Here is a 22,588-nt window from a genome sequence, read left to right as displayed (position 1 = left end):
GCCATTTAATAACACATTAACTTGTTTGTTTGGCTTCCGACAGAAAAAGGAGGCGAGAACTGAACTTACTGTAATAAAAGCCATCCTATTGTTTTCGTAGAAGTAATCTTTCCCATTTGTTGCTTCAAAATAATCTCCCCTTAGAAAACATTTTTAACAACGTTTACAAAAGAAGTAAAATCAGTATATATTGAGGTCATGAAGAATGATCTAATTATGCTTAGACATAATTCCAGCAAGTCCAAGCTGGCTTATCAACACATGATTTTACATAAACGGGAGTGTAAACAAAAATCAAAATACATCTATTGCGTGAATTTAAATAGATTATTTAACGTGCTTTGCATTTTGACTTTGAAAGAAGTTTTTATTTGTTTGTTTTGATTTTGACTGTTAATGAAACCAGGCGCAGCTTGGCCCTGTGGTAGAACCGGCTGGGTTCGAAGCTATAAAATACCCCAAAATATATCCCGCACTTTCAGTTGTGAATTCACTGTAAGACAGTCAGTTTCTTAGCGTGGATGGTGGTTTTAGGGTGTTGCTGATTGGCTACCTGCCCTCTGGTCAGTATCTCAAAATTCGGGATCGCAACAAATAGCCTTAATAGTTTTGCTATAAATATAAAGACTATTAAATTACGGTTTTAAGCCTAGTTCACCTTAACAATTTTTTCCCTGCCAGAGAGCCCATGCTAAAGTTCATTATAATAGTGTTTGTATAAAAGCAATTAATCTTTACCTTACGGATTGATGTAAAAGGAAGCAGCTTCCTAAACCTACAAACTGTTTGATAAACAAACCCGAACATGACATTCTTCGTTTCCTTACATCACATTTTCTGTCTCATCGGTTGAGAATAAATTATTGAGTGTCTGCGCATGTGTATTTATGTACATCTTGTAAATTATAAATATATTTCTGTGAAATTGTACAAGTACGGAAAACAAAACGCATAGATTCGTACATTTATATTTTATATGTAGAAATGTGTATATGTTCGTAAGATTTATGTGACGAAACGATTACTCATATTTCTAACATTATCAGTCCATTCGGTTTCTTCATATTGGTGTGTTGAGCCCGCTATGGAAACCCCAGTTTTATATTTAGCGCAATTTATGATCGTTATCATACAGGAAGACGTCAGTTATTTCGTTGTCTTACCTTTAAGTTCTGCAATGTTTTAGTTTTCAAGATGTAGTTAGTGTTTTGTTTTGTTTTCATAATTGGTACCACAGTTTCCATCACGTGCAAGTTCGTTTTCCCACACCTTAGAAACTTTCTTGTATTTCTGATGTACGCGTAACAATAGTCATCCGTGGAACATGTTGCAATGACGTAAAAGCCAATACGAAATAAACCACAGGCTTAGTCGGAGCGCACCCATTCTTATGGAACCACGTGAGACTAGACTACCTGTCTCGGTGCTTAAAAGTGGATGTTGATTGGATGACGTGCTTCTATAAACCGGATTTTCTTAGTTACTAAAGAACGTTGGTTCCTGGTTGTCGAAGAAAGAAGAGATGTGAACTTCCTACTAAAGTTAGCATCAGGTGTGCATCAAATTTTAGCCATCATATTTATGAGAAGAGACTATTTTACGTGTGCAATGCTCATAAACTTGTAGGGTTAAATAATTTAATATTATACTCAGTGTGGACTTTATAATTTACAATGACGATTGCCAAAAGACATTTGTTAGGGAGTAACGGTAGATGTGGTAAGTAAGAAAGAATTTTTGTAAATAGTTTTAATTAATGTTTTGGGGTGTATAAACATTGTTAGCAGTTGAAATATCCATGATGACGAGAAAACCACTTGAAGTAAAAATGCATCTTGGTACGGCTGGTATGGGTATTAAAACTTTTATTTAAAATAATGTAGATAAAAACTTTTCGACCTTCTTAATATCCGTTAACTGGACAACTTTAAATCTGTGATACTGTATTTGTACATCACTTTTATGATTTGATAAACGGTATGCGGACAATGTCTCATTGGGTTTTGGGAAAAAGGGTAATGTGTCACCCAAATATTTTTTTATATAATGTCCCCGTTTATTTATTTATTATTAGATTTTGAAGACTTCTTGAAAATTTGTTTGTTTGCAATTTTAGGTTTGTTGGTTTCCGAATGAGAATCTAATTAGGTAGGTAATTTGGTAATTATAGCTTGTATTTTTCAAGGTGAGAAATTACACGTTGTTGCAAAAATTTCAGCACTTTGTTGTGTAAAATTGGCATCTGATTAGAAAGAAATGGTCCAATTTCAATAAAACACGTTGCCAAACACATTTTTCAGTCGAATACGAGATACTAAGTGTTCAAAAAATGATTGGAAAATGCAAAAGACTCTTATATACGAAAAACAATTTTGTCTAACCCGAAATAAAAAAAAAAAAACTCGTGTAAAGAAAAACTTAGGGCAACTGCCCACAATTGAAATATCGTCCAAAAACCTCTTTAATATTTATAAAAATTAGAGAAGTTTTGGTGGTCGGCTTCATGTGATCACCACATTCTTATAGTTTTATAATGTTTCACAAAGTATACATTTTATGCTTTTTCAAAGAACTCCAAAATTTTCAAAACTTTGTATTTATGAATAGGAATGCAACATCAAAAGTCAGTTTGTTTTAAAGCGAGAGTCAGTAATCATGGGGGTGAACCATTGTCCTGGATCCGTTATAAGCAACTCGACAGGAAACAGTTCTCAACTTTATGATTCATAGTTCGCCCAGGTAGTTATAACATTAAAATACGTAAAAGGCACTTAATACCTAATAACGAGTTTAAGCATCAATAATTAGGAAAAACAAAAGGTTTAAATAATTATAAAAGTAGTATTTTTCTAAACGTTCAATACTTTTATAATGGCCCGGCATGGCCAGGTGGGTTAAGGGGTTCGACTCGTAACCTGAGGGTCGTGGGTTCGAATCCCCGTTGCACCAAACATGTTCGCCCTTTCAGCCGTGGGGGCGTTATAATGTGACGGTCAATCCCATTATTCGTTGGTAAAAGAGTAGCCCAAGAGTTGTCGGTGGGTGGTGATGACTAGCTACTTTCCCTCTAGTCTTACACTGCTAAATTAGGGACGGCTAGCACAGATAGTCCTCGAGTAGCTTTGTGCGAAATGTAAAAACAAACAAAGTTAATAAAAGTTAAGATCGATATTATTAGTATACTTTTAGTTATGGTTGAGTTGATCCTAAATAATAAGTAAAATGGTTTGTTACTACCTGTTAGATAATTTTTATCATGAGTAAAATGGGATGTCATTACCTGTTAGTTAATTTGTCCGTTGAGATTTTATCAAGTTTGCTTTTTATTACCTCGAGGTTTTATTTATTTATTTTTGGCGCAAACTAAGCCGTAGGTGTAATATTTTCTGTGCTTCAAGAATCTATCAATGAGTGTTATCTATCTACTTAACAAAACTTTCTGGTTAGAGACGTGTTGCCCAATCACAGAAGGGTGTTGCGCGTGAGGCTGGAAGCTCAGGACATTCAGGGAACTTCAGAAGCAGAAAATATGCGACAAGATCGGTTTGTAGCGATTATCACAATTGCCAATACCATAATTCTTCCAAGAAAATATCGTGGTACAGTCATCCTTTCGTAACCTTGTTTTGCACTGAGATCTCGATAACTTTGGACCATGACTCATCAGCCTTCCCACTTATAATGACATTTCCTAGGCAACCTGTAGAAAGCAAGAAGCAATCTCCGTCAGCGAGTGTGCTGTTGATAACCAATATAAATCAAAAACTAGTAATGCTGTCGAAGAAATTCAGAATTATTTAATTATTCAGTTCTAACTTATTAATTCTCCGTTTCGTGCTTTCAAAACTTGTCTTATTTAACAGCATTGTCTACAGTTGACTTTGTAGGTGGTACTAGCGACAATATGTGCACAGTTTACAGATGATGCCGACAACAGGTATATGTTTATTTATGTTTCACACTGTTTTTTTACATATTTGTGCTAATCGTAATTCCACCCTTTATTGGTGTTGCAAAAAGGTTTTTCACATCTGTTTTATAAGTCAGCTAATTGATATCAACGTTGTTTAGAGGAACCTCCATTACAATCTCATTACAGTTAATGAAAACAAACGCATGTAATGCTTAAAAAATATTAATTTTATAATAATAATATGTGTATATAGTTGAGGATATTTATATGTTATTACTTCATTGTGAAGTAAATAGTCACTACTCATGGTCTGAAATCATTTTAACTTTTGCGACATGAACAGTAATATTGTAACAACTTATGTATTGTCTCGAGATTTTATAAACACGACTCTTTAACAGTAATTTTGTCTTGGTCAGCCAACAGCAATGCACGTGATAATGCATCATTGACTAACTAACGCTAGCTCGCGTTCCTTTTCCCATAGCAACCAGTCGAAACAGGTGACACAAAAGCCTGATACCAGCGTTGCCATACAATTTTTTTGTATTTTTTGTGAAACCGTACAAAAACAAACAAAAATCACAAGTGAATATGTTGTCCGCCTCGTCAGTTTTGATGTATTAGAAAAATGTGTATTGAACAGTTATTTGATGTGCAGGAATATGCACAGAGCTCAGTAAGAGAAACATGTACAGCTCGACTAGAAACCAAATGATAAATGTGTTAAATGGAGTTAATAGAAGACATAATGAATAAGATTTAATTAGAGGAGAATGTTTACTTCAATTTGTAGATAGACTTGACAGTTGATTTCATTACAGATGCTTGGTTTTAGTTTAGACAGTAATAAAGGTTTTATTTTACTATTGCCTTCGTTTATAAGCGTATTTGGTAAGATAAGACAAGCAGATGTGGTGGTTTTTCCTGAGGTACTTTGGTACAATGAAACAAGTAGTGCGTGGTAGTACTGACTTGTTTTGGTACAATGAAACAAGTAGTGCGTGGTAGTACTGACTTGTTTTGGTACAATGAAACAAGTAGTGCGTGGTAGTACTGACTTGTTTTGGTACAATGAAACAAGTAGTGTGTGGTAGTACTGACTTGTTTTGGTATAATAAAACAAATAGTGTGTGGTAGTACTGACTTGTTTTGGTACAATGAAACAAGTAGTGTGTGGTAGTACTGACTTGTTTTGGTACAATGAAACAAGTAGTGCGTGGTAGTACTGACTTGTTTTGGTACAATGAAACAAGTAGTGCGTGGTAGTACTGACTTGTTTTGGTATAATGAAACAAGTAGTGCGTGGTAGTACTGACTTGTTTTGGTACAATGAAACAAGTAGTGCGTGGTAGTACTGACTTGTTTTGGTACAATGAAACAAGTAGTGTGTGGTAGTACTGACTTGTTTTGGCATAATGAAACAAGTAGTGCGTGGTAGTACTGACTTGTTTTGGTATAATGAAACAAGTAGTGCGTGGTAGTACTGACTTGTTTTGGTACAATGAAACAAGTAGTGCGTGGTAGTACTGACTTGTTTTGGTACAATGAAACAAGTAGTGCGTGGTAGTACTGACTTGTTTTGGTACAATGAAACAAGTAGTGCGTGGTAGTACTGACTTGTTTTGGCACAATGAAACAAGTAGTGCGTGGTAGTACTGACTTGTTTTGGTACAATGAAACAAGTAGTGCGTGGTAGTACTGACTTGTTTTGGTACAATGAAACAAGTAGTGCGTGGTAGTACTGACTTGTTTTGGTACAATGAAACAAGTAGTGCGTGGTAGTACTGACTTGTTTTGGCACAATGAAACAAGTAGTGCGTGGTAGTACTGACTTGTTTTGGCACAATGAAACAAGTAGTGCGTGGTAGTACTGACTTGTTTTGGCACAATGAAACAAGTAGTGCGTGGTAGTACTGACTTGTTTTGGCACAATGAAACAAGTAGTGCGTGGTAGTACTGACTTGTTTTGGTACAATGAAACAAGTAGTGCGTGGTAGTACTGACTTGTTTTGGTACAATGAAACAAGTAGTGCGTGGTAGTACTGACTTGTTTTGGTACAATGAAACAAGTAGTGTGTGGTAGTAATGACTTGTTTTGGTACAATGAAACAAGTAGTGTGTGGTAGTAATGACTTGTTTTGGTACAATGAAACAAGTAGTGTATGGTAGTACTGACTTGTTTTGGTATAATGAAACAAGTAGTGCGTGGTAGTACTGACTTGTTTTGGTACAATGAAACAAGTAGTGTGTGATAGTACTGACTTGTTTTGGTATAATGAAACAAGTAGTGTGTGTGTATGTGGCGCTTTTGACTTGTTTTGGTAAAATGAGACAAGCAGATACAGCGGTCCTGACTTGTTTTGTTATAATTAAACAAGTGTTATGATCCTAACTTTTCTGGAAGAATGAAAAAAGTTGCTTACTTATAATTTGGAATCATACAAAAAATTTATTCTGCAAGAATTCTTCATATTTGTGTATTGTGTTTAACTTGTCAGAGGTTAACTTCTCGGACAGTCTTCTTTTATATATTTGTGTATTGTGTTTAACTTGTCAGAGGTTAACTTCTCGGACAGTCTTCTTTTATATATTTGTGTCTTAATAAAGAAAGTTTTACTGGACATTAATTTATTCGTATTGGTAACTTTGATATTTTGCCACGTTGTATTAGTAACTAACATAACTTAACCTCATTTTGTACCCAACCCACGGGGAGCCAGTGATAAGTTAATGGACCTACAAAGCTAAAATATGGAGTTTGATTTTCCGCAGTGGGAAAACCAGGCATCGTAATGTGGCTTGGTTGTGCAACCAGAAATAAATAACCTCATTGTATTCTCAATTAAGTAGCTAAACGTACTACAAAATTAATTGTTCTCATTTTATGTTCATCTAGTGATAAACATTGCTAGTAAATGTTTATCAATTAGAAAGATGTTTTTTATAATATACCTTTGGTTATTTTTTATTTAAGAATATTTAAATACACTGTTATAGTGTTTTTATTGCCTTGCGGTAAGGATTAAGCCTTATCATTATTTTTCGTTGTTTGTTTTTAATATTAGAAAAACTTGATCATTCTATCTGCATATATATGAGTAGATTGTATTTGCAACCCTTGAAACGTTACAAACTAGGAACATCTGTATTTGCTGTGTTTTTGTAACATCGTTTAATAACTTGTTTTGATGTTAAGATATTCTTGGCTAGAGAGAAACGCGTAGATAAGTTAGTTTTATAACAAGTTGGTTCATTGTGAAATTTCAACAAATAAACTGTATAGTAATTTTGCTATGAAGTACTATACTTGAAGGTTAATTCAGTATTTCGATTTCGAATTCTTTTAATCAGTGTTGCAGATGTATGTTTGTGTGTGAAGGTTACTTTTGTTTATCTAATACACATATATGTGATCCATGTAATAACATCATTAGTTTCAATGATATGTCGAAATCAAGTGTTACCTTGAGGAAATGGTTGATAATAATTATGCGACATGCAGTTAAACTGCGATGAGTTAACTTCAAACGCACTCATACCTGTATGGAGTGAAACACAAAATCTAACAGTTTAAATAACAATAATAACTGATTAGTGTAATTTCCATTTTTTTTTTTCACCGAAGTGCGCCTGCCTTTCTTCTTTTTAAAACCAAACAAACATAAGCAAGAAATAACCGACTGATTAGTTTGAATTTTGCATAATGTTACATGAGTGCTATCTATGCCAGTTATACCTGATTTAGCAGTGAAAGATTAGAGGGAAGACAGCTATTCATCACCACCCACCACTAACGAATAGTGGAATTGACGGTACATTATATACCCCTCAAGGTTAAAAGGGCGAGCATGTTTTTGCGAGGGGAGGGATTTGAACCCGTGACCCTTAGATTGCGAATCGAGCGAACTAACCCTTTGGTCATGCCAGACTTACGTAAGAAGTGACATAACAGTTCCTCAGATCAGAGGTTGAAATTGTAATCAGGAACTTCTTTTGAACTTCTAATAGGTATATGTGTATTAAATTAAAATTGGGCCGAACGCAGGCAGATGGTTAGCGCGCTGGAGCACGTATTTCTTTTCCCGTTGCCACTGAAATAAGAAATAACGCTTCGCACTCTGGAGTCATGAGTGTGTTATAAGAGTGACGGTCAAATTCCACCATTTGGTCTGGCAAGAATAGTTTGTGGGGAGTGCTGTTGATTAGCTGCCTTCACTCTAATCTATCACTATAAAATTAGAGACGGTTAACGCAATTAACTCTTGTTTAGTTTTGTATAAAATCTGACAAACAGTCAAACGGTTTGAAGTTTTACATTTCTAGTGATTTTATTACGTTAGACTTTTACTTGACGTTTATATAAATAGATAGATAGATAGAAGTGGGTGTGGCAAGTCATAAGTGCAAGTTCCTGTAAACCAATGAGTGTTAGAGAGTTTAGAACTATGTTCATTATTTTAAAATAATTACAAAAGTGTTTTCGCTTTAAGACCTCCATCAAACTATAGTTCTTCTGATAACTTTTAAACCATTGTTAAATCGTTTCGTTTATAAACTATTTGTATATCCTGTTCTTTTTTGTACTTGTTTTTCCTGTTGTTTAATATTGAGAAATTATTAACAAGAAGAAAAACGGATGACCTTCCAGGAGGTCGTCGAATCTGGTATGCTTATAAAGCTCAGGTGAACGGCCTACGAAGGCGTATGATTTCTCCGTTAAGGAGTAGTGAGATGTGACTCACGTTTTCCCCAGTGACGTAATATAAGGAATGTACAAAAAATCGTTGACGTCAGTCGTTGAGATCCTTTTTGCATATAATTGGGAAATTTGTATTTGCGGTGTTTTTGTTCACATCATTTAATGATGTCTGCTGCTTTGACGTTAAATATTCTGAGCTAGAGATACTAAATTATCTAGCTTTACAATAAGTGATAGAATGATAGGACTTATTATATTAACAAACAGTGTACAATTTTCGAGAAAGGGTGATAATTATCAAATGGTTAAATATTATGAAGGTGTTGTTTCTCTTTAGGAACACGAGATGGATACTGATTAATTGCTTTCTGAATTTCGCGCAAAGCTACTCGAGGGCTATCTGCGCTATCCGTCCCTAATTTAGCAGTGTAAAACTAGAGGGAAGGCAGCTAATCATCACCACCACCCACCGCCAACTCTTGGGCGAGCATGTTTGGTGCGACGAGGATTCGAATCCGCGACTCTCAGATTACGAGTCCAATGCTTTAACTCACCTGGCCATGCCGGGCTATGGATACTGAAATTCAAAGTAAAGTAACCTCTATTTATATGCCTGCTCTCCAAGAGTGAATATTACGCAGTATACAATAGCATGTCGTAGAAACACTTTGTTTTACACAAAAACAATAGTCTCTAATAAAGACATTTTCCACTTTTGCCCCATTTGAACCAAAGTCGAACTTAAACTTTATGAAAATTGGAACTAGGCTGCCTGTGTGACAAACGCGTAGGTAATCGTTATTCATGAAAATTTATTATATAACTAGCATCTAGATTTCTTTCGTATTCCAGTTGGCAAGATGAGCCATGGTTTTGGGTAAAAGGCCTAATCGTCACTGCTTTCCTCATATGTTCTTAGAATAACGGATAAGTAAAGCAAGTGTTGCTTTTATAGTCCCACTGATCACATATTACAAACTGACTGTTCAGTATTCCTATGGCAAGAATGGGTTAACAACACAAAACACTCAAGTCTTTATGACCAAACCATGGGTGTTGTAATATTAAAGGTAGCTAAACACCTCATTTCCAATACGAGGGGCTATTACTCACTTTGTCCTCATCATCAGTTTCAATAAGCTTACGATTACCAACAAATTTAATTGAGTTTTTGGTTCCGAATAGTAACTAACATTAAACTAATAAAGGATCTGAAATTAACTTGGAAACCGGAAATAATATAAAACGATAGGATAAACAGATTAACGAAAAACCGACATACGTTGTTTTTCATTCATCTGTTTATCCCATCTTTTGACTGTCTCATTAAATTTCTAATTCTCACATTGATTTTATTTCTTCTTTTATTCTAATTTTCTTCATACTTTGGTTTCCTCAGGTATTAAAATTGTCTCCTAAACTAAAATATTCCTAGGGTAGCATGCCCCTGATTTACTTGAGATTATGCTTGTAAAAGAGGAGTACACTTCTAACAATCTTGATTCACTTCGGATCACACACACATAATCAGACACCTTTTTATTATCTGTGAAACAAACAATCCAGTGGCAACACAAAGGTAGCCACCAAGTGGAGGTAATTTAGGAATCACAACTTTTTTAATGTAATGATTTGAAATGGTGAAAGATAAACCTTAATAAAACTTTAAACACAACTGAAAAATCTATCTAAATTGTCTGAGTGGTGGTAACGTCTTTTTCCATTGATTATTAAAAAAAAAAAAAGTACAAATTAATTATCATAACCTATTTCAAGAAAAGTATCAATGTCCAAGACAATATTTTAAAGAAGTTCATGGGAATGTGTTGTAGATATTGTACAATGTGTATCAAGTAGAATCAGGAATGTAAATTTGCTGTAGTTTGGAGCACCCTGTTGTCCCCCAATTACGATGGGGCTCAACTTCTTAGGTCCATTGAAATCTCAGATTTTATCTTTCTCTTGTTATAACATATCATAACACGTAGCTACAAACACATTCTTTGTCAATAATGTCAAATGATAAGCCAGTGTTATGATAAATGAACAAATTTCTTGATCACGAGTTTTCCTATCTGTTACAATCATTTCTGGACATATGTTGCTGTAGGTTGTCTGCATAAATAGCTACACTTTCTTTTGTTTCTTTGCAGTGGGCTTTGATCTTATAAATCTCCATAAATTGCGTTTTATCAAACCTATGCTGCAGTCTGTCAACCATTACATTCAGATCACCCAGTTAATCTTCACTGAGGTACTTAAGTGCAGCCTAATTATAATTGATGAGTAGAGGTTGTATGTCTCGGTTCAAGAATCCAAGGGTTTCAACTCAACCCCTGTTTGAAATGTTTAAGGAAACATTTAAGAGCTTTCTTGGTTATTCTTCAAAAAGTTGGTGGACTTACAGTTTCGCTTCGTCACTAAGGCAGCACCATCAGCAGCTTGTCTTAGTGTTATTATGACTACTTGCTAAAGTATATTACCATAAACTCAAACATGTTGTGTGCTTTGACAGGAAATCTACATTGAGAAAAAAATCCATTCTCTCATGTCTGCTGGATGTCAACAGCCATGGTGTCATAAAGAGGCATTCCCAGATGGTCGTACCAAGTCCTGGATCGTCCAGATGCTTTGTTTGTTGACTTAACACTGACATATTGATGCCACAGTGCTTCTCTCATGGATAATTAAAAGTATTACTTGGTGGAAAGTTAGGTTTCTCTACTATTTGTTTATCAGTTAGGGTCAAATACCCATACTTTAGAATTTCTGCTTAAATCTGGAAAATAATTTTTCATTGAATAGAGAATATGTTCTTTTGGGTCTTAGCTTCCCAAACGAAAATTACGAGAACACAAAAGAAAGAGAAGAAGAAAAAAAGCAAACTAATTCTCACCTTTATAATGAAATCCTGGTCGATGAGGTATTTTTAATTTACTATGTGTTACTAATCACTTAATATGCATGTAGATATGTTAGTTCTAAAACAAACGGAAATAAATACATTGTATTGACAAATGATGTAGTGATTACTAGAAAATTTGATTTTTATCATTCGCCTGACTAATATAAAAGTATTGAATTTGTTTAAGAACAGAGATGAACATCAAAATTTTTATAAAATAACAATAATTACTTATTCACTTATTTTTATAGGGTATATCTTACTTTATGACATATAACGTCATATTCATTGAACGTGATAGAAAACAAAACTTCTCTTTTTCTATTCTCACTAATCACAAGAAACTTAGTGTAAGATTATGACTTTTTACGTAAAGGAAAATGTATGACTTACAACCCAGTCATATCACTTTCTAAGTCCTTAAGACCAAACAGAGCATGAAATAATTGAAAATTGGCAACAAATAGACAAATTCAACCTTCCTAAGATAACAGTTTAAAATTGTTAAATTTATTAAGAAATGTTCCTGAATTTTGAATGATATTGCATTACAACACTGTACAAGTTTTTTGTTTGTTTCGTTATCAAGCACAAAGCTATACAATTTGTTATCTGTGCTTTGCTTCCCAGATGTATCGAAACCTGCTTTTTAGCCTTAAAAGTCTTCAGGCTTGCTTCTGAGCCGCTGCAGTGGGGGTTGTAATAGGATATTTGTTTTACAGGAGCTCCTCACAGATAACCTGTGGATGTTTTCTGATTATAAAACACCATGTAGACATTGTAGTTGTACTATTTTTGAAAAAAAAAAAACTCTGCACAGTCATGGTTGAAATAATTTAAATAAGAAAAAAAAATCTCACATAATTTGTTTTGTAATGTAAAATAATAACGGATTTAAATAAATTTAAGGGTAAAATTACGGATTTTCCTCCTGAAACAGCGCTAACGACATAGACATTATCAATGTCTAATTTTTAAACATTGTACCATTGTACTAATTATACTATAACTCATTCCACTCAGTATTTCATCGTGGTCTATAATGGTTTATTGAGGTGAGCCCTTTGTACCTGTATGTTGTTACACTCTAATATTGTTTTTTATGCGAAGAGTCTTGAAACCAAATCTCCTATAATTTAACCTTAAGAAAAAGGTTTTTCTATTCCAAAGTGAATGTGCTGGGTAAATATCCTCGTTTGTCAGAAACTAGCAGGTTTCGTGGTATTCTTGACTAATTCCATGAATATATTCTCTCTCTGAGAACGTCACGTGCTTTCACACGGGTACTTGCTTGTTGTGAGATTCTTAGAAAGCTGTTAGTCTATTTGGCGGTTGATATCTGTCGACCATGCTTAATTTATACACCATTTGACTATTTTAATACAGATATGGCTTCCGTTAATGTTAATTGATGATAAATACTATTTTCTCGTGTTCTCTTTGTTGGATAACTAATTTCCCACCATTATTGTTTTAATATTGCTGTCACATTTCTTAACGATGTAAGCCCAGTTATATAAACTACACATATATTGTATTTTTAAGTTGCTTCAAAGTAACAGCGCAAACAACCCAAAGACTGTCTGTGCTAACCATCCCTAAGTTGGAATTAATAAAGGAAAGGTAACTAATCAACCATACTCACTGTCAACTTTTACCTTGCAGAATAATGGGATGCTCTTATAAAATAATCACGGCCTCAACGTGCATAACGCGTTTTTTGTTTGTTTTTAACTGTAACGGGACCCGAATCATGGGTATCGGGGATCCATAATCTGGCAAGCTATCCATTGGTCCATACTCAGCCATTTAATTTATGAAACTATAATATGTGATTTTACAGGCTATAGGCATAATAAATTAGACTTCATCTTTTATAAAGTAGATCGTGATTCAGGGTTTTTTGTCATATAATCTGAGATTGGGTAACACATTACGTAGACGGTGGCAATAATTTCTTTATTCTAATGAATTATAACCACTTGAAACAAGCATATAACCACGAAGTCTACTTTGTAGATTTGAAAATTAAATTTCTCTGGATTATTCTCATTAGAAAGATGCAGTTTTTCCCAACCAATGGTGATGGCCTTTTCAATTTTCACATTCTTAAACAAAGGGAAATTAAGAGATACATGCATTACATAGTCATGAATGAATTAGTTAATGAAACAGAAAAACAAACAAACTCGTAAAATGTTGTTGTTTTTTCCATTTTGAAGTTTCCCCACTAGGTGAGCGATAAGTTTATGGACTTGTAACCCTAACGTATGGATTTAACTTAGAGATTACCCGCGATGGTCAGAATGCGGATAGCCTATTGTGTGGCTTTGCGCATTAAAAACAACAACAAATAAACAGTTTTCAGGACAACTTTCTGGTAACTTATACAACATGTGTTTTATACTTTATAAAGTTAAATTTATGTTTTTAATTTTTGATTATGATAGCAGTCATAAACTATTTTCGGGCTTTCTTTTCCACAATTCACAAGTGACTTGTGAAGGTAAGTGGTAAAACACACGGAATGGTGAACTTTACGAAAGCTACGCGACAAACGACAGCAGTCTGCACTTCACTGCTAAAACAATTTCCTATTGGCTGACTAATAGTCTTCCGCACCAAATATGGTCTTGGCAGGTAAAGTGCGTAGTTGGTGAGAAAATGCGAGACCAGGTAAGTCATCTTTCATTGATCGCGCAGTATCTTTGTGATCCGCTGCATCTAACAACGAGTCAGGTTCTGTGTACAGGATGGTTGTCATGGTAACCTATTGGGTTACTGTTTGTATGTCTAACCATTTGGTGCCTGTTTCAGGTGTTACTTTTTTCACCAGTCGCTTTAGTTCCTGGCTTCCGTCCACCCCCTTCCAGTCTGATGTTTCCTGATATTGATAGTTACAAATTCTGCAACCATAAAATTCAAAATGTTAATCTTGACGTTGTCTGATCTGTGACTATTTGTAGAACGTAATGGCCGATAGTGAAGGTATGCGTTAACTAGTACTCTTTGTTAATCCGTAAAGACAGACAGTCCAACAAATTGAAGTTTTTATGTTATTTAAGTACAAAATATAAACTGTCACCTAGCCCATATCTCCTTCGATATTGACGTGTTTGAATTAAAATAGAGGATTAGTATGAGTTATGTTAAATACATGATATATAATACGTATACACTAAGACTAAGATATGAAGTAGTGGCTCTAATATATATTTATATTATATGTCATAGCATAATAATTCTACATTTGCAATTGTTAGTTACGTTATAAAACTATGAAAGTTACAATATAAGTTTCTAGAAATAACTTTTGTAGGAATTAAAATAACAGTCCGTATTAATAGTAATTTTATAAGCGAGTTACTTTTAAGATTGTCATTACTTTCAAGAGAAATAAATTGTGTATGTTTACAAAAAGTAAAGAGTGTTTACAGAAAACATGTAACAAACTTAAGTATTAGTTTGATGTATTAGTAAGTTGAGCAGTTTGTCGTGTAACACCGTATGATAATACGACCACGCTTATCGTTTTTATTAAAGTGATTAAGAATTAAACTTTGAGATTGGTGATGAGTAATTATGCACTATAGTTAAAGACCTTGTGTGATCTGTTTTAAGGTGGAAAACATGTCAAAAACACCCTAATTATGTAAATCATAGATCTTTAGACAAAATTTGTACGCAGCAATCTGATTTGATATTTTGTGAAGTTTTGTTTATTTGTTTTAGAGCAAAGCCATATTTGGCTATCCTCAGTGACTATCGCGGGAAATCGAACCCCAGATTTTAGTGTTATAAATCCTTAGAACTGTCGTATGTTAACCGCTGTTGTTGTCTGGCTGTTTTTCTACTTTATTATGATTATTAAATGCACACATAAACAATACTCCAGGTTAGCATATGCTTCGTTATTATAAAGAAATATTTCATAAAGTTTAAGTTATTTTCTAACCTTTTATGCTTTACTTTATGTTGTCTTCAAAATTTCAGTTTAAACATATTTTCCTTTGAAAAACTCCTACGCACGTGTGCATTGTACGCGATCGACGCTGTGCCCTTGATAAACGTTGAAATATTTTTATTGTTATTATTATATGTGAGAAAACGTATTGTGAATTACATATATAGCTAGTCTTGTGATTTTTTTGTGTATAAAAAGTGGTTCTGTTACACAAAATTGCTATGCTAAAAATACATGTGAAGTCGTATTTTAACAGTTTTCCCATTATGCTAATTGTACATATAATTATGGAATTTGTAAAAGAAAATTTGAGGCGACATATTTGATCTCTAGGTTACCAAGGTAAATTCATTGTTGTTTCTCTGATGAAAACATTTCTATCATTTCATAACATATTTTACGTATCTTAACGATAATCTGTCATAAACACCTGTTGTATTGATCTGAACAATAAGTTGTAGTTACTGATGTTAACCGTCACGACAGTTGTAAGTTACTTAACTGAGCTTAAAAATTAAGTATCAAAATAACCCATTGAACACATTGTAAATATGCTATATGGGAATAACCACGATCCTAATATTTATATTTTAATTATGCAAATTAACCCATTTCAGACAGACTGTCTTTTTAGAAATACACAACATAAATCAGTATGTGAAATCTGTCAATAACTCGTTAGAATATTTGTTGTTATTGTTAAACGCAATGCCACACAGTGAATTATCTATGCTGTGCTCACCATGAGTATTAAAACTCGGTTTTTAATGGTGTGAGACCTTAGACTTACAGCTGAGACCCTGTTGGCTAGATGTTAATTATGGTAAACTGATATGACCTACTTGCCAATAATGTGTATGAATACTGTCATAACAAAGTAACTAGACGTTTCGTGAATAAAGTGGATGAATTTTGGCATTAATCATTAATCAAGCAATTCACACATTACCTTCTATTCTTAAGATTTTTCTTACATGCTCCTCCCTCCAGTGGCACAGCGGTATGTATACGGGCTTACAACGGTAGAATCCGGGGTTTGATACTTGTTGTGGGCAGAGCAAAGATAGTCAATTGTTTATATCTATGCTTGACTATAAACAAACAAAACTATTTAACATACAGGTGGTCTATGATGCTTGTATGTTTAAGAACGACATGTTCTCTATACTTAAGATCTGTGATTCAGAAACAGCGTATTTTAGGTTCAATTGTGTCCTTATACAACAAGATGGATGATTGATCGAGGGGATACAGCGGTTTGGTGAATGGATTGGTTATTGAATTTACAGGGTTCTAAGAATAAGTTGCTTTACGAAAGATAAAAACAAGTTATTGAAAGTAGTAATTTCAGAGCCTAGAAATATTATTTGAATTAATGCTAGCGTGTTATTTTGTGTTAAGGGCTGTATATGTATGTAATTTTTCAGTATTCGAAAAAAAGGACGCATGCTTTTAGAAATTAAAACAACTTTTATTGTAACTACTTAAAACTTGTAAGTTTTTAAATTTCATTTTTGGACCTAACGCTGACACAGAATTAGAACAGCATAACCTGATAATGATATAATTTGTTGACTAAAAATATCGGATTATCAGATTATTATGTATATTGAGATCGCGTGACAATCCACACAACCTTTGCTTGTTTTGTCTCGTATGACTGAGTCATTTTAAGCTACCAAGCTATTATCATTTAATCAATCTTATCCAACTGCTCGTTCTAAAATATGTTTAATCGAAGCAATAAAAACTAATTTTCGTTAAATGTTTCATACTTTTGTTCTGGAGACGACTTATTTTGAAGACTTCGAAGTTTACCTTAAACAAACTTAGTAATCACATATTTCAGCATTAGCTGAAAGGTATGCATACCTTTGTAAAGGGGCCAGGCATGGCCAGGTGTGTTAAGGCATTCGTTTCGTAATCTGAGGGTCACGGGTTCGAATCCTCCTCGCACCAAACTTGCTCGCCCTTTCAGCCGTGGGGGCGTTATAATTTGACGGTCAATTCCACTGTTCGTTGGTAAAAGAGTAGCTCAAGATTTGGCGGTGGGTGGTGATGACTAGCTGCCTTCCCTCTAGTCTTACACTGCTAAATTAGGGTCGGCTAGTGCAGATAGCCCTCGTGTAGCTTTGCGCGAAATTCAAAACAAACAAACAAACCTTTGTAAAGGTAAACGTATGTCCATAAAGGGTATGACTATGGTTTCGTCTTGTACATATTTGTATATGTATCTAGGTATGTATGTGTATTCTATTTCGGATATCATAAAATGCTGGATGTATAACAAGAACTCGTGAACTGTGTAATATTGAATATATCAAAAACTTTAATGGTGTTAATCGTTTTTGTTTTGCTTTTATTATATTGTCAGTGTCTGAGTTTATTGTGTAACTGTTTGATGTATTCCACTTTGCATTTTTTTGTACATTAGGCCTTTTTTTTAGGAATTACAAAAGTTATCTACTCTATGTAGCTTTATTAATAAATGCCAGGGTTAGCCAGATTTCGTGAATCTTACTTTTTCGCAGCTGGAAATTTATGAAAATGTTGTTGTCCTTAACGTTAGATTAATTTTTCATGTTCGTATCTGCACTGTTATTTGTCTTGAAAAGCAGTTTTGAAAGGTTTTTTTTCAAAAATTTTATCTGGTATTAAGTAACTCTATACAATCCACTAAATATTTTAGTAACCTTGTATTTTCTTATTAGTGTGATTCAGAGATGGCGTAGTAATCGAAGCTTTTTTGTGCTTATTTTTTATGAGATAATTTATATAACTTGGAAGCCTAAAATACACGTTGAGAAGAGCAATTTTAAACATCCTTTGCTAACTTTAATACGTGTAAATACAACAAAGATATTATTAGCGTGGGTAATATTAGAATGTGTAATTTCTCTAATGGTGTAAAAAGTAGGTTTTACTATTAAGATATTGATGTCATAGCGATTGTTTGTTTTTTGAATTTCGCGCAAAGCTACGAGAGGGCTATCTGCGCTAGCCGTTCCTAATTCTGTAGTGTAAGACTAAAGGGAAGACAGCTAGTCATCACCACCTACCGCCAACTTTTGAGCTATTCTTTTACCAACGAATAGTGGGATTGACCGTAATATTATAACGCCCCCACGCCTGAAAAGGTGAGCATGTTTGGTGCGACGGGAATGCAAACCCGCGACCCTCAGATTAAGAGTCGCACGCCTTAACCCACCTGGCCATGCCGGGTAATGTCATAGCGAATCCATGAGATTTCGTGAACCTCTTTCAGTCGCAATGAAAGAAATTCACACCAATTTGAAAACTATCCTTTGAAGTTTTCCGGGTGTAGCAGTAGTATTTGATTTTTCTCCATTTTTAATGTGAAATTATACATTTATTATTCTGCTACCTACTGTATAAATTATATAATTTTTATGATAATAGGTTTTGTTGCACCACCTAGAGGATGTTACAGTTACTTTAACTTTATGTTTTTCACGCAGGATATTATACATTTATTATGCTATTTATGAAATAAACTTTGGACATAATTTTGTTCGGCACCTTTTAAAAATTTCATTTTTTTTGTATTTACGACTTAAAGGAATTAAATCTTCTGAATATTGGGTTTAGTATCGCAAGCAAACAGACAGGCCAATCTATTCACTCACAATCTTAATTAACTAAATAGCCAATGAACTTGGAGGATCCTTATTTTCCAGCTCTTGAAGCTTATTTTTATGCTAATCAGCAACTTCAGAGGGACGATTTAAACATCAAAGGAAGTTTTAAGAAAGTTTTAGTGATGTCTATAATTAACGTTTCTCATCCTCACATCACACAAGATCAAGTTATGAAGTTAATACATAGTTCATAGTAATACAATTTCTACTAGTAGCAAAGTAATCTCTATGATATCTAGGATTTAACGGGTTTCTTAATTTATTCGGCTGTAACTTTGTATGACTGTCGAAGGCTCTTGCGATTTCAGTAGGATCAAAGATGGTTGGCTTCTATCTCCATGTTTCTACGGCTTCATAATACTTTTGATTTTTTTACTGTTCAGTGATGTTAAGTGTATTAGATAACAGTGGGCAGGCTGTTTGTGTATGCATTATGCCAACTAAATAATTTTCTCATTATTTATCTTCACCATATCTTACTAGGGCTTGTCACTTCTAAGTCTTCATCGAAAAGGTGTTTTCTTCCAATCCTTGTATGTGTACACTTAGAACCCACTGAATACATTGATTTTTTTTACATTATCAGGTTCTTTTATATGTAAATCAAGCTAACGTAACTTATTACAACTGATCATTTCTATTTTATTAATCAAGATTGAGAAATGTGATTATGTGACGAGAAACCGTCCAGTCTTGTCTTCGTCGTGTATGAAGTTATTTAAGTAGAAATTATTAGTGAAATATTTTTATTGCAAAACGAATTAAAAACTGTAAATAAGTAAAGTGATCTCTGGATCCTGAGATATTAAAACTGATCAAGATACTTTACATTTCATCTATCCCATGTTTGAACAGACATATATTTTGTAACAGGATACGTCATTAAGAAATTATTGTAGAAGTTAATATCGCTTTATGTCACCTTAAATTCGCTCGAATTCTAATTTAATCCATTATTTTGAATGCTGTACCCTTGAAGTTTTTTTTATTTTCCAAGTTACCCATCGCAGAATAATACATTAAGAAAAAGCCTACTTTGAAAAAAAATATTAATCTACAATTTAGCAGATGTAATAAAACCACTGGCAATGAAACAAGATAACTTATAATGAATACTCTGCCTAAACAATCTATCAATGAAAGATAATTGATAGATGTAATGAAATCACTTTTGATGAAACAAGCGAATTAAATATATACTTTTCAAAAAAAGAAACGCAAAAGGCAAAATATGAGACAAATTGTTAACAAGTTTATTCCGGGTAGTTCTGTATGACATGTGTGAAACTTTGCACATTCACTGCTGAACATCCAAAGTCTGCAAAGGCGAAGTCCACGCTTACTAGGTGAAGTTTAACGTCACTTAACGTCAATAACGAGTATGCCCCCCCGTGAGCATCAATAACTGCTTGGCATCTCCTGCCCATGGAAGCGATGAGATGACGAATCACATCCTGTGAAATGGCTGTCCACTCAGCCTGCAAAGCTGCTGCAAGCTGAGGTTAGAGTCTGCGGTTGAGGTTGTCGCCGTCGCAGACGTTGGTCCAACTTGTCCCAAAGATGTTCGATGGGGTTTAAATCTAGTGATCTGGAGGGCCAGGAAAGAACGTTGATGTTGTGGTGTCTCAAGAAGACAGTGGTGAGTCGGGCTGTGTGAGGACGGGCGTTGTCATGTTGAAAAACGTCGTTGACGTTCACCATGATGGGTTGCACATGGGGCCTAAGAATCTCGTCGACGTATCGTTGAGCCGTAAGATTCCCTCGAATGTGCGAAAGGTCTTTTCTGGCATTGTAGGCGATGGCAGCCCACATCATGACGCTGCCACCACCAAATCTGTCAACATCCTGCACACAGTTTGCTGCAAAACGTTCACCTCGGCAACGGTAAACACGGGTTCTTCCATCCTGCCTACGAAGCATAAAACGTGATTCATCGCTGAACCAAACATGCCTCCATCGTCGATGAGGCCATACCCGATGTGACCGAGTCCACTGCAGCCGTGCTTGACGATGTTGCTGGGTGAGGAGGACGCCTCTGACTGGACGTCGAGGTCGGATTCCTGCATTTCGTAGACGGTTGCGTACGGCCTGATCGGAAATCCTACGCAGCCCTGGTATGGTTGAGGCAGTAGACGTCGCAGTGGTGGTCCTATCCCAAAGGTGACGTAACCGGATGTAGCGATCTTGTGCGGGCGTGGTCACACGAGGTCTGCCAGATCGTGGACGGTCACGAGTTGATTTATGTTGTTGGTGACGATTCAATAGCCTTGTGATGGTGCTTGGGTGGACATTCACAGCTCTGGCAACATCTGATCGAGATTCGCCTGCTTCCGTGCGACCAATGGCGTTGTTGCGTTGTGCTTCAGTCAGTCTTGGCGTAACTGTATTGCGTGTCGGTGGCTTAACACTGAGCTATGGAAACCGAGAACCCGTCACTTTTATAGGGATTTTGCACATGTTGCACTTGCAGAACATGCAGATCTCTCAAACAAATTTATTGGACACGCATGCGTTTTGGCGAAAATCCGATGTTTTCCTCCGTTTTCAAAGTGCACAACTTTTATTGTCATTTTGGTCTGACGATCAGTGCCTTAACACGTGTAACATCACATATTCTGAACTTGTAACGTTATTACGTATATTTCTCTTTAAAGTAACAAAAATATCCCTTTTGCGTTTCTTGTGTTGAAGAGTATATATAAAAAAAATTCTAACAAATTTTAAAACTGAAAATGTGCTTCATACGACTTTTCATTAACTAAAATAACGATTTTCGATCGCAAATCATTTGTATTTAAACGAAAGTTTAACACAAATTATGCAGATAAGTTTCATATTTGTAATAACTATAAAATGTGTATTCTTATTCAAAATAGTCTGCTCTATAGATCCTTATATCATTTTTTTCAGATTCATCACAAGAAAATTCATTCCATGAATCGAAACATATCTGTGATATTTCAAAGGACCATTTGCCTCAAGCTTTTCAAAATACTGGTAATTTTCAGCAGCATTCCTCCTGTGAAGAAAAGGTGAGCGATATGAAACAACCAGAACCACAAAAACAGGAAGATTTGTCAGCCAGTAAGCAGCTAAAAAAGAAAGGTTTCCTATTACGCAGCACTGGTATGTTGTTTTGTTATTGTTTTGATAGAGATCCTGGAGAATGCCCATGTATTTGTTTTGTTCAAATTCAAATTAATATAGCAGTCACTACTATAAGAAATAAGTTGATAATTTTATCCGTCATACAAAATGCGTACGAGTAAAGAGAATCATTATACAAAAAGTAAGAAAGCTAATATCTACTAATTTCTAAAGAACAGTTAATTATTTTGGTATGAGCAACTCATTATTCAGTTACAGCGTTGCTATTATTTAATTAAGAAAAAAAGATAAAAACATTGAAAGTGAATTGTTAGGTGTATTCATGTAAAGAAACAGT

General features: G+C 34.7%; 1 protein-coding gene across 7 annotated transcripts in view; it reads left to right on the top strand.

Moving 5' to 3' along the window:
• The window catches only part of LOC143256939 (ras-responsive element-binding protein 1-like), a 38,118-nt gene that overhangs the window by 6,132 nt on the left and 9,398 nt on the right, over window positions 1-22,588 (top strand). For 3 of the 7 annotated variants that reach the window (XM_076514843.1, XM_076514847.1, XM_076514848.1), the window contains exon 2: window positions 22,054-22,269. In XM_076514843.1, coding sequence (XP_076370958.1) covers window positions 22,054-22,269 — 216 coding nt within the window. Of the gene's footprint in view, window positions 1-948; window positions 1,720-3,447; window positions 3,938-14,230; window positions 14,509-22,053; window positions 22,270-22,588 lie in introns of those variants that run through there. The other 4 variants (XM_076514845.1, XM_076514849.1, XM_076514844.1 and 1 more) reach the window with 4 other exon arrangements.

Source organism: Tachypleus tridentatus, chromosome 7 (genome assembly GCF_004210375.1).
Source record: "Tachypleus tridentatus isolate NWPU-2018 chromosome 7, ASM421037v1, whole genome shotgun sequence".
Lineage (NCBI taxonomy): Eukaryota > Metazoa > Arthropoda > Merostomata > Xiphosura > Limulidae > Tachypleus > Tachypleus tridentatus.
This window is presented reverse-complemented; position numbering and strand designations above follow the sequence as displayed.